Source organism: Alexandromys fortis, unplaced genomic scaffold (assembly GCF_014885135.2).
Source record: "Alexandromys fortis isolate MF-2015 unplaced genomic scaffold, M_Fortis_MF-2015_v1.1 scaffold_8_9099976_23576923, whole genome shotgun sequence".
NCBI classification, from domain to species: Eukaryota; Metazoa; Chordata; class Mammalia; order Rodentia; family Cricetidae; genus Alexandromys; species Alexandromys fortis.
The window spans coordinates 2007662-2021365 of NW_026067899.1; the positions used below are offsets into that span (position 1 = coordinate 2007662).

General features: G+C 43.5%; 1 protein-coding gene and 1 long non-coding RNA gene across 2 annotated transcripts in view; one reads left to right on the forward strand and one right to left on the reverse strand.

The window, feature by feature from the left end:
* Positions 1–8442, reverse strand: part of Metap1d (methionyl aminopeptidase type 1D, mitochondrial) — a 72332-nt gene extending 63890 nt beyond the window's left edge. The window contains exon 1 of the mRNA XM_050122295.1: positions 8134–8442. Coding sequence (XP_049978252.1) covers positions 8134–8410 — 277 coding nt within the window. The 5' untranslated portion in view covers positions 8411–8442. The remainder of the gene's footprint in view (positions 1–8133) is intronic.
* LOC126488663 (uncharacterized) overlaps positions 8298–13704 on the forward strand; it is a 49201-nt gene continuing 43794 nt past the window's right edge. Inside the window, exon 1 of the long non-coding RNA XR_007588774.1 lies at positions 8298–8442. This is a non-coding gene — a long non-coding RNA (uncharacterized lncRNA). The remainder of the gene's footprint in view (positions 8443–13704) is intronic.

Below are 13704 nucleotides of genomic sequence, written 5' to 3' on the forward strand. Positions count from 1 at the left end.
ATCTCCCCACAGACCCTGCTGCTCCCGGGGCTCCGCTTGTCCCCATCTCCCTGCGACTATGCACCATTCCTCTTTGATTCTACACTGCTGTCTAGCGGACTGCAAAGGCCTTCCCCAGAACATTCCGAGTCCTTGACCAGTAGATTAAAATGGAGACACCCTCTCATTTCCCTGTCCCTGTGCTCACTGCTGCCTAGCTGATGACACCTGAGTTGGCCATCAGAGTTTCCCATGACCAGATCCTGACCTCTTTTCATTGCCTATGAATCCATTCCACAAATCCTCTATCCTAAACACGGCCTGAGTGCTTCTGTGTCCTGGAAGTGTGTTTCCACCACCCTGCCTTAACGCCTTTGGAATGCCCTTCCTAAACCACTGACTGCCCTAATCATCCATGAGGATCAATGCTCACAGCTGATGAAGTAACGACTCTATCTCCCTACCCCCCCCCCGGCCCCTCCCCTGCTCCAGGAGCATCACATCATGCCGTACTGTCATACACACTATGAGGCTTGTTCCTCCAATCAAACTCACGATTACTTGGCACAGGCCAAAGCCACCCTCATGAAGAAGACACTCCAAGCCTTCCTTCCCTTCTACCCAGTTTTCTCCTCGCGCCCCTGCTCTCTGGCCTCACTAGGAATTCTCACCTTTGAACACTTTTTTTTTTTTCAAGCCAGGTTCTATCTATGTAGCTCTGGCTGTCCTGGAACTTACTATATAGACCAGGCTGTCCTTGAACTCACAGAGATCCACCTGCCTCTGCCATCCAGGGCTGGTGTAAAAGGTGTGCACCACTATGCCTGCCTTAGATACTTTTGTTTCTTCTTCTTCAAACTAACAGTTTCTTCTGCTTTCAGGTTATTCAATCTAATAGCAAAAGACACAGCTTTAAACATAGCAAAGTTTTTCTTCGTATGCAACAGCTGGCCTTGGCTAACTCTGTAATCCACCCTCCCCTTGCCAAACTCATGCCTCCTCTTTCCTGTTCTTTCTCCAACACCCACCTGGAAAATACCCATTCTATCCAGCCCTCTACCTCATCCCTGCCCAACGTCCCACAGACACTTAGCCTGGCTGGCCTTGAACTCACAGAGATCCACAGGCTGCGTACAGCACCACACCCAGCCCTTGTCCCTCTGTACTCAGACACACAAGGTGATACACACTGAAGGAAGTCACAAAGGATCGACAGACAGGCCACTGAGGGCACTGTCACTTCAGTGAGTCTCAGTCCTGTTAGGCAACCCTCCTCCTTACTGGTTGCCAGTTTCTTGCAGTACTTCCCAATCCTCCACCTCATTTCACCTGTAAACTTTAAAACAATGAAGTGTAAATCAATGAAGACAAGGGGTCCCCTCAGTTTTCTGTGTAATCTATTCCTTGTGTCGTTTCCTGACTCCCTCGGAGACAGGAGTCTGCCTGTCTTCCCTATATCTCATGTGCATGCCTCAGCTCAGCTGGCTCACCCTGGCGTCCCACCCAGGTGGTCCGCAACCCCCCACCCAACTCTGCTTTGGCTGCTTCTGAGCGCTTCCTCAACCTGCCTGGCATGTTAATCCAGCAGCAATTTCAGGGTTTTAGGCAAGAAGCTCTCCGTCTCTCCTGCCTTGACAAAGCTTTCTTTGTACTGGCAACCTCAGCTCCAGGCTAGCCAGCACAGTGATGCTCACTCCCAAGTCTCTACCGAATGGTCCACTGTGCCAGTTAGGGTGTCTACACATCAGGCTTCTCCGCTGCAGTAACTGACTGACATCTCTGAGTCCCTCAAGGACTGAGAACTTGTGAGAACAAGAACCAGACATTTCAAGTTCAGGACACCATTACTGGCATCTCCAGTAACCAGGCTCCTTTTGTGTTTCCACAACATTTAGACCAAATCTTTCCCCTTTTCTCTTTAACTTGTGCAGTAATACTTTATGGTCAGAGAATGTAGCTTTATAATTTTTGGTGTTGTTGCTTTTAGAACTATTAAGGCTTCTATTGGCATGAGTTATCAAGTTTTATCCTATTTCGTAAGTATCCGAGATTTTTTTGGTTGTTGCTTTACACATATTTGTAAAAATAAAAATAAAGGTAATGTTAAACCCAAAGCATCAAATTTAATTAAGTCAAAATTACTAATTATACATTCTGAACTTCAATAACCTTATTGTATCTACTTGTCAACTCTCAATCCCCAGTGTAACTGTGGTTTTCATCAATTTTTCCTTTTATTTCTAATAGCTCCTGCCTCATGTATCTCAACACATTATTTGATTCGCTATTAATAACTTTATCGTAGCATAATTAACTAGTCACTTTCCATTCAGCCATTCAAGAAAATTCTTCACTGAATTTTATATGTCAGACATTATTCGAGGCGCCTGACAAACGTCGGGAGAACAAAAGAAACACGACTCCTCGCAGCTCTCTCTCGCCTTCCGCTGGAGACGGGTGCCAGGCGATCAGCCTGACAAGGAAACTGCGATGTACAGTGAGGGCCTTCTGAGGCCTTGCAAGGGCTCGACTTTTACTCTGAGGGTTTTCAGCAAAAGAATGACATGATCTGATTTACATTTTCATAAGATCAGTCAGTCTGCTAATGTTCACAATAGAATACAGAGGGCAAGGAAGGATAGAGACACAGAGGCCAGTACAACTGCATCAATCCAAGGAAGAGATGATACTGGTTAAAATCAGGTCGTAACAGTGGGAGCAAGATTAAAAAAAAAAAAAGGTTTGATTTCTGGGTGTAACTTTTCATTTATTTACCATTTGTTTGTTTTTGACATTATTGTTAATTAGACAGGGTTTCTCTGTGTAGCCCTGGCTGTCCTGGAACTAGCTTTGTAGCCAGGCTGGCCTTGAACTCAGAGATTCACCTGCCTCTGCCTTCCTTCTGAGTGCTGAAATTAAAGGCGTGCGCCACTACCGCTGGGCCCAATGAGTTTATTAAATAGATTTCTAAAGAGACTAAACACTGAAGAAGAAGAAGAAAAAAGAAAGAAATGAGGGTGATTGAAAGTTGATAAGAAATCTGAAAATATCACATTGGGGCTGGGGAATTGGTTCAGCAGGGAAAGTTCTAGTTATCCAAACATGAGGATGTGCGCTTGATCCTACATCCACATAAAAGAGCTGAGCGCTAGGGTGTGTGCCTGTAATCCCAGGGCACTGGTAGAAGGTGGGAGTGGCAAACAGAAACAGTGAGAGACCACGGCTCAAAAAAGGAAGGTGGAACCAGATGTGGTAGCTAACCTTCAGTTTTAGCACTTGGAAAGCAGAAGCAAACAACTCCCTGAGTTCTAGGCCAGCCTGGTCTATATAGAGAAGTCCAGGCCAGCCAGGTCTACACATAGTGAGACCCTATCTTGTTTGTTTGTTTTACAACAGGGTTTCTCTGTGTAACCTATCCTAGCTGTCCTGGAACTAGCTCTCGTAGACCAGGCTGACCTCAGACTCACAGAGATCCACCTGCCTCTACCTCCCAAGTGCTGGGATTGAAGGTGTGCGCTACCACCGCCCGGCAAGAGACCCGGTCTTAATGAAAAAGGTGGAAAGTAATAAAGGAAGGACTCCCATTGTGAACCCATGGCCTCCACAGGCTCACAAACAGGTAAGCACACCCCACACATATCCATGTACATGCAAATCACACGTAAACACAAAATTTGTAAAAAGCTACACTGTATAATTTATATAGGTGAACTGTATGCCAAATACGCTGGTTTTTCTTTTTTTTTTTTTTTTATTGACATCAGTTAGCCTGAGCACGGCAGCACAAAGATATAATCTCAGCACTCAGGAGGCCTGTATGGGCTACAAAGCAAGACCCGCTTGAGAAACAAACTAATACAAACAAAACTTATTAACAACTAAGGTGAGAATGGGGGGGAAGAGTACTTACTACAAATCCAGTCTCGGGGATGTAAACATATTGACATGTTGATTTTGAGGTGTATATTAAGTGAAAATGCTCAGTGGTCAGTAGATACCACCCCTTACTGGTATCAGTAACCCCTGGAATCCTACAGCTTGATGGATGTTGTTTAGAGTCACGATCTTAATGACATTATTAAGGGGCTGGTGAGTCTAGACACGGACTGCAAACTACTTATAACCTGCTCAGTGTTAAAACTGCTGCCTTGCTTTTCACAATGGATTCTTCTCTGTGAACAAGCTTTGCCTTCTAGCTCAGTTCTGGAAACCTGGTAAAGGTAGAATGTCAGCTGTGACACGGAGCAACACGATTTGTGAAGGAAGCGACCATGGTAGCTAGTTTTATGTCAACTTGACACATGCTACCTCATCTGAGAGGCGGGGCCTCAGCTGAAAAAAAATGTCACCATAAGATCAAGCTACAAGCAAAACTGCAGGGCATCTTCTTAATTAGTGATTGTTTGGAGCCTGGGCCATTGAGGATGGGGACACCCTGGGGCTGGCGGTCCTGGGTTCTATAAGAAAGCAGGCTGAGCAAGCCATGAGGAGCAAGCAAGTAAGCAACACCCCTCTATGGCCTCTCATTCAGCTCCTGCCTCCAGGTTTCTGCCCTGTTTGAATTCCTATCCTGACTTCCTTTAATGATGAACAGAGCTAGGGAAGTGTAAGCCAAATAAACTATAGTGAGTTCTCCATTACTCTAGAATACAAGAGATCCTGTCTAAAATCAAAACAAACCTTCTTCTATTTATGGCAGCATCACCACTTTAAGAATTCCTCTGTATTAAGCAACTAGGCAAACATGTGGACCAACCAGTTGTTGGCACTACATAGTGAAGTAATGCAGAGGACAGTGAGCCTTAAAAGAAAACAAATTAATCACTCCCCCACCCCCCAGATTTCTGCTCTGCAAAACCTTCCCAAATGTGGCACTGGAAAGTGAAGCCATGAACCATCTGAGGCTTGGCTAAGTCAGAGAACAGAGGTTTTGGTTCAAAAGCAGCTGGAAAAGAGGCATGGCATGCCACAAGGTTATTAAGACTAAGCTGCTGCTGACTGAGAGCTGAACCGATTCCAGAGTTTGCAGTGCTGGTAGATGTAGAAGCCCCAGCTTAAGTCCCAGAGCCAACACACTTCCCTGAGAAAACCTCACAAAGCCTCCCAACCCCAACAGTATTCAGCTGAGACCCCAGAAAGTCTACAGCTTAGGAGTTAAGAATCACTCCTGCTAACAGAGTTAGAGTGGACCAATTCCATCTAACTGGTTGCCTGTCTTTGTAAATAAAGTTTTATTGGAACATAGCTATGCTCACTTGCACCTGGAAGAGTTGAGAAGTTGTAATAGTAAATGCTCATAAATGCCTAAGATACTACCTGGCCTTTACTGAACTCTACTTTGGAGTAAGACTCCTTGTATTTTCCTGAAGAATAAGGGCAAAACCCAAAAAGATTTGTTCTAACAAAGAATAACACCTGGCAGAATCAAACTACTGCCTAACACTCAACATATTGTAAAGAAAATCATTATCATCTCTAAAAGATATCCATTGTGTCTGGGCATGGTGGCGCATGCCTTTAATTCTAGCACTCAGGAAACGGAGGCAGTCAGATCGCTGTGAGTTCGAGGCCAGCCTGGTCTACATAGTGAGTTCCAGGATAGCTAGGGCTGTTATACAGAGAAATCCTGCCTCAAAAAACCAAGAAGAAAAAAGATATCTATTGTGAGACATATACAATTAAATATTACATGAGGGAGATGGAGAGATAGCTCAGTGGTTAAGAGCACTGACTGCTCATCTAAGTTCAGTTCCCAGAACCCACATGGCAGCTCACAACTGTCTGTAACTCCAGTTCCAGGGGACCAACACCCATGGCCAAAAAAAAAAAAAAAAAAAACCAACGCATATAAAATAAAAATAAATAAAATTTAAAAATATTACATGAGATATGAAGCAGGAAAATATAAATAAGAAGAAGTTAATAAAACAGACTATGAATAACCCAGATTTCAAATGTTTAAAATAGCTGTTATAAGCTGGAGAGATGGCTCAATAGTTAAGAAAACTTATTGCTCTTGCCAGTTGGATTGCCATAATGCCTATCTTGGGACTCACAATTGCCTCTAACTCCAGTTCCAGAAGATCTGACTCCCACTGGCCTCATCAGGTACCTGCATATATGTAGTGCATGTAAATTCATGCAGGAACACACACATACACATAAATAAAAACTAAATCTTTTTTTAAAGTTGTTATGCTTACTGGGTGGGGTGGCACATGCTTGTAATCTCAATTTTTTTTTTTTTTTTTTTTTTAGNTTTTTTTTTTTTTTTTTTGAGAAGGCAGGAGGACCAAAAATTCAAGGCCATTCTACAGAAGACACTTGTTAGGACAGTTGTTAGAAATGTCTACTAATGAGTGAATGGCTGGGAAATTTGAACAGAGAAATGGGGGGAGGGGGGATGCCCAGTACTGTGGTTCACACCTCTAATCTCAGCACACAGGAGGTAGAGGCAGGAGGATCAGGAGTTCAAGGACACCTTGGACTATAAGAGACTATGTCTTAAACAAACAGCTAAATGGCAAGTCTAGAAATAAGTACAATATATATGAGGCGGAGTGGGATTTTCTGTCTTTTTTGCCTTTTATTTCCGCTTGTGGGGCTGGAGTTGGAACCCCAAACCTGGGCCTCATGGGTGTTAACCAAGAGTTTAGCCACTGAGCTACACTCCCAGCCCCTAGGCTTATTCTTGAGAGATACACAATGAAAAGAATCTATAAATGAAGTGATATATACCTAGGACATATTTTAAGATAATACAGTTGGGGAAGCAATGTGGCTGGGGAGGAGGAGGAACAGGTGTCTCTAAACGTGTGGCCTGCAGACGCAAACGCCGAGTTTGCTGCTTTGTTCTCTGTCTTCCGTGTATTTGAAACTTCTCATATTAAGAACATTTCAAAGGCAAAAAAAAGAAAAAAGAAAAAATCTATTTTTCACAATAACAAGTTGTTTTAAGTGTAAAAGACTATTTAAGTGATGCTCTGTGTTCATATAGTGATGGGCTCACCCCTGCCCAAATCTCTAAAATTTGTTAGACGCCGTACATTTTCACAATTTTTGAATGCTTTGGAGAACATAGGCATTTCATAAAAGCTGAGTGTTTTATTTCACGAAACTGAAGGTATGCCATTCCCTGTATGTATTATAAACTTAGATAGACATATACACACAAATCCAGGTATCTGACTTCACAAGCAGGGGTTGTTTTAAGCTAAACTGGACAGGTGAGGTGGCTCGATGGTAAAGGCACTTATCACCAAACCTGATGACCTGAGTTCAACCTCTGAAACCCAGACGATGGAACTCCCTGAAGTTCTCCTATGACCTTTGTATGCACATCTTGGCACCTGCTTGCGCACACACTTACACAATAAACAGACGAATACATGTAATTTTAAACATAAACTAATAGTCCTACAATTTGATTTTTCCAAACAATTATATTTTGAGGGTACCGTTCCATGTCAAAGTCAACTTTTTTATGCATCCTTAGATAAACATAGACACACAAAGATGTCGGCATATCTGATTTCACACAAGACTGTATTAAGTTAACCTGAGCTGGTGAGGTGGCTCGGAAGGCATATAATAAGTGCTGGATATCACTATGAAAATACTTACCTCCTAAAACCGTTCCTATCTGCCTGGCACTTAAGTAGTCCCTTAAGTCGTTGGTGCTACGTTTTCTCCATCCTTGAACCAGTTTCTGAGTTCTTTCCAGAAAAAAAATCAGAGCCTATACTAACTCAACAATGATTCACCTCAATCGTACCTGCTTGGAATGACTTGGGCATCATAAGTTCTCTTAAGTCATCATAAGAGTAATCACATTTTACAAGTTCCTCAAAGAGAAGACATGCCAATACAAAAGCGCATTTCACAGGCGTCGCCATTATATATGTCTGTAACACTAATCACACAAGTAAAATGGTGTAAGAAAACTTTAGGCAACGACCCGCAAATCTCAAGGACTAACCACTCAGCGACATGGTCCAGGAAAGGAGTGGACAAACGTGTGTCTGTGTTTCTGTAGCGTGCCAGTGTGTATCGTGTGTGTGGGTCTGACTGAAAGCACGCACGTGCGTGCCGCGTCCACACGCGGTTTTATCACTGAGCGCGGAGCCCTGGAGCGGTCGTACGCCGATCGCTTACCTCCACGGACGAACAGGTGGACGCCGATGGGCGCCGCCATGTTGGCTCCGGTCACGTGGCCAGGAGAGCCCCTCGCAGCTCCGCCCACTGGAGTTGCCGCGCTGCCAAAGCCCACAGGCGCCGACGCAGCCGAAGGGGAGTGCGCGTGCGCGTGAGGTGGACTGCGGGAACCCGGGCTCGCTAGTGGCTCTGGTAGCCCCGCCAGCAGCTCCGCCTGAGGCCAGCACGCTCCAGGCACGAGAGGCTGGCTCCGGCCGCAGCTTTTGCTGGGTGCCATGGCGCCCTTCTGGGATGGAAGAAAACTGTCAGGTAAGTGTGGCTTCCAGTCTTTACAGCATCAACGTTTCGGTGCATGGAAACAATGAAGTTGGTCGGGAAATAGAACACAATTTAGTGTGCAACATAGCACTTTGCATCGTCTTCCACTCTGTTACAACTTATTTCCCGGCAGTTAGTTGAAAGGCAGAATGTGGTTCAAACTGCTCAGCTGCCCTTTGCTGTGTTAGAACCCAAATTACTCAGCAGAGACTCCAGGATAGAATAGCTAGGACACCTGTGTGCCCCAGTGGGTCTCTTCAGGGGTTTTCACTTTCCCCAGTTACACTTCCTGCTTGGCAGTATTAACTGGTGTTGTTCCTTTAGACATTTAAAAGATGACCCTGTCAGTATGCATAGCCCACAGATGAACCCCATGGAAAGCCAAGTATGAGTGAAGCGAGGCAGCTGGTGTATCCTCGATGGTACTGTTGCCCTTTTTTTTTTTTTTTTTTAAACTATCTGCCCTTGTTCTGGTGTGGATCAACCGGTCATGGACCATGTGGTACCCATCTTGTTAGCCTCCGGTGCGCAGCAGAGAACATGATATCCCCAGGTGTGTATAGTGAAGCAGCCCAAACTGTGGGTGTAGCAGTTGCTGGACTTTGAATGCAGTCAAGATCAGTAAGGATTCTCTGTGAAGGTGTGGGCATCTTCTAATTGATTTTAAAGACGCCATGCTGAGGGGAGCATGGTGGAGCATACCTTTAATCCCAGAACTCTAGAGGCAGAGTCCAGAGGATCTCTGAGAGTTCAAAGGCAGCCTGTCTTGACCCTGCCCCAAGACAAAACAACAAACAAGCAAAAACAGAAAAGGATTCACAGACTCAGTGACAAGTTAGACCATTCAGAGATGAGTTAAAGGGAAAGCACAAGGCCTTCCTCACCTCAGCACGCCACAGTCCCTCAGTCCAGACCTCAGCCTTACCTTTAAGTGAAGTCACATGCTCATAAATTTTACCCTTTCTACTCCTCCTGAAGCTCAAATCCAAGAACACTTAATCCAAGCTCGTTCTTTTTGAGAATGCACATAATATGTTTTGAACAAAACCACTCCCGTGTCCTCCCACGAGACCATCCCTATCCTCCTACTCCAACCCATTTCTCCCACCACTTTCCCCTCCCAAGTTCATATACTTTTTTTTAACCCCCTGAGCCTACTTAATCCTGCTACCGTGCACCTGTATGTAGGGCCATCAACTGGAGCACAGATATCTGATCAGGGCCAGAAATCCTGAAGAAAACTGACCCTCCCTTCCCCAGTAGCCATCAATTGCCAACCCTCAGCTAAGGGTGGGGCTTCATGACCTCCTCCTGGTCCCTGTTGAGGTCTTTGCTAGCTACGTCTTGCGCAAGTAGTCATAGCCACTATGAATTCATGTGTGCATTGGCCCTGTTGAGTCAAGAAACCCCTGTTTCATAGCAGTTAACCTACTACCTCTGGCTCTCAGAATCTTTCCATAACTCCCTTCTTATGAAACGATTCCCTGAGCCTTGGAGTAAGAGAATCTAATATATATGCCCCGTTTAGGGGTGAGCACAGTCTTGCATGTTGACTAGTTATAAGTCTTTATATTAATCTCCTACTACTGCAAAAGGAAACTTCTCCCACGAAGGTTAAGAAATGCACTAATGGGGCTGGAGAGATGGTTCAGTGGTTAAGAGCATTGTCTGCTCTTCCAAAGGCCCTGAGTTCAATTCCCAGCAACCACATGGTGGCTCACAACCATCTGTAATGAGATCTGGTGCCCTCTTCTGGCCTGCAGGCATACACACAGACAGAATATTGTATACATAATAAATAAATAATTAAAAAAGAAAAGAAAATGTTTTAAAAAAAANAAGGCCCTGAGTTCAATTCCCAGCAACCACATGGTGGCTCACAACCATCTGTAATGAGATCTGGTGCCCTCTTCTGGCCTGCAGGCATACACACAGACAGAATATTGTATACATAACAAATAAATATTTTTTAAAAACGCACTTATGTGCAGGTATAGAGATAACTTAAGAGCTGGGCATTAGTGGTGCACACCGTTAATCCTAGCACTCAGGAGGCAGAGGCAGGTGGATCTCTGAGTTTGAGGCCAGCCTGGGTTGTGAGTAAACCTCTGAAGGCTGCAGTTTAGAGATTTACATATTTTTCTAGGATCACCCACAATGAAGCTATTTTTTTCAAACCTAGACTGTAAAAAGGGCTTGTATTAGTAATGTTTCTGTTGCTCTTATAGAAACCTCACAACCAAGGCAACTTACAAGAAGAAGAGTGTATTTGGGTTCATAGTCCCAGGGAGATTAGAGTCCCTCGTGGTGGGGAAGTGTGGCAGCAAGCAAGCAAGCAGGCCTGGTGTCTAGGGCAGGAAGATGAACGGAGTGGAGAGAGTGGACTGGGAATGGGGGAGGCTTTACAATCTCTGAGCCCCTGTACTTCCTCCAGCAAAGCTGCATCACCTAAACCTCCCCAACAGCGCCACCAACCAGGAACCAGGTGTTCAAATACTTAAGCCAGTGGGGGACATTTCTCATTCAGACCACCACAGGGGCAAAGGTATTTGTCCTATTTGGTTTTTCATTAACTAGACTCACGCTGGAGTTGCCTAGGAAGAGGCATCTCTGTTGAGAAAATGCCACCTCAGATTATCTGTCGACAAGTCTGTGGGGACGTTTTCTTGATTAGTGGTTGCTGTGGGACGGCCCATCTCATGGTGGGAGGTTGCTACCCGTGGGCTGGTGGTCCTGGGTGCTCTAAAGAAGCAGACTGAGCAAACCAGTAGGCAGCATTTCTCCGTGACCCCTGCTTCAATTCCTGCCTCCAGATCCTTGCCTCCGAGTTCCTTCCCTGACTTCCCCTCATGATGGACTACAGCTGTGTGCTGAAATAACACCCTTTCCAACCCAAGTTGCTTTTGGTCCTGATGCTTATCACAGGGATAGAAAGAGAACTAGGACAAGGTTTATGGGAGCATTTGTCACATACGGACACATTGTCAAGCTAACTGGACCTGATACAGTACGAACAAGGTTGGTTCCCTGGTCCACTGGGGGGAACTGGTGGCTAAGGACCCCCCACAGCTTCCTGGGGCTTGTTTAGATGTAGCCGCTTTCATTCTCTTTTCCTGACCCTGCTTCTTAGTTTTGCCCTCTGCATTTCCCCCTGGAAACTTAGCCTTCTGATTTGATTTCAGGATAATTTCTTAACCTTTTACTCTGTGGCTTGAGAAGAACATTTCCAATCCTATCCTTTAATTTGCCCAGTTTTAGGATGAAGAAATGCTTTATTTATTTATGCGTTTTAAGCCAAATGAGCATTTCTTTCCATGAGCCAGGACTGTGCATAAACATACCCTTTGTGCACTGCAGAGACCAGTCTCAGTGCTGACTGGACCCCTTGTTCCACATTGAACAATTATATGTTTGGGCAGGTGGTCTCTGGGGTACTCTTTTAACAAGCCTGAGGGCAGAATGTGATGTGTCCCCCACCAGCTATTCGAGGTAATCATGTATATGTTACTGAATCATCTAGAAGTACTTTTAGAGAAAATAGATAAATTCTCCACGTTGCATAAGGAAAGCAATGCCACGTGTGCGGGCAGGAGGCCGTTGTGAAGTGGGTTTCTCTTTGTTATTGCTGTGTGTCCTGCAGGACCAAGGCTGGGTGCCAGGCAAGAGAGGGAAGGAGTTGTAGTGATACAACCGCCCTCCTCTTCTTTCCTGACATAGTCTCAGTCCTAGAATTCCTATGCAAATGAAGCCCCTGGCACCTATTCTATTCAAGCAACCCTAGACATTTATAGACAAGGGACCAGCAGATACCTTGAATGCTTCTCTTGAGCATTCTTTTTTTTTCTTTCCCTTTTTCCTTTTATTTATTTATTTTGGTTTTTTTGAGTCAGTGTTTCTCTATTATAGCCACTTTTTGTCTAAATAAAAAGGGAAGGTTTTAACTTTAACATAGTAAAATTATATACAATAAGAACAATGATCAGTTATTGTTTAGCTAAAAATGAAAGGTATTGACATTACAATAAAATGAAACTATATAAAATAAAAACAATTATCAAGTAAGAATTGCATTTATAATGCTCAGTCCATTTGTATTTGGCAAATTCCAAGAAAATATACCATTATCCTGTCTTGGAGAGTCCAAAGTTTCATACCTAATTTACTTTCTGTCATAACTAAGGAAAACTATAACTATCTAGTCTTCAACCCATCAGAAACCTGAGTAAACAGGAAGTGAAGAGAAAAGAACTTCTAAAACTATAGGGATGTCAGACATCTGGCTGTCTGGACAGTCCCTTCAAGGTTCCTTTGTAACATTGGGGCATCCATCATTGGTCTACAGGCCTAGAATATCAGAAAGAGTTTTTTGTGAAGCAGAAACTTTTGAAGGACCATCCAACCTTGGCTTGGCAAAGTTTGGCAGTCACCTTTGATGTCCTGTTCGTCCAGTTTGGACAGCATACTGTCACCAGTCAAGGCAAAGGTAGTTTCTTGCCCAATGGCTAGATTTGACACATTAAAAGCAAACTCTGTTTGAAGGTTCTTCAATGCCCATCATCCTTTTTTTTTTTTTAAAGTAAATTGGTGCTCTCAGGAGCAGACAAGTCTCTTTGTCATGAAAGACTTATGTTATTAAAACATTTTAAATGCCATATTTTGTAGGTTTCTGAAGTATTTGAAGACCATCTATTTAAAATATATTTATTTGACCTTGAAAACATACCTAACATGACTATAAATTTGATTATTATAGATACTTAACTATTAACCTGTCTTTATTACCCTAAAAAGCTTTTGAGTACTAAAACTTATATTACATTTTTAAATGAGCTGCAAAGATACAATACCTTAAACAAGAGTAGAAACATACATACAGTATAAAAAATAACCTTAAGTTTCTATCAATATACAAAATATCTTAAATAAGAGTAGAAATGTATATACAGTATAACAAAAATAACCTTAAATTTGTATTAATTTACAAAAATCCATCCCAGTGTAAACTATTTGAGACTAGTAGTTGCTCTTTTAGTTTGAAAGTAGATTCAATAATCTACCCTTCTATCATTTTCCTTTTTCTTGTCAAAATAAGATCTTTGAATCTAATCTTCTTTTCTTAGTTTTCTCCCTGATCATAACCAATTACAACATGTAACCAAACCCCCTAAATGATCTACCAAATGACCAAAAACCACCCACCCACCCCAACTCTTGGTAATCTGGGTGTGTACCATTAAGCCACAACTCTATGGA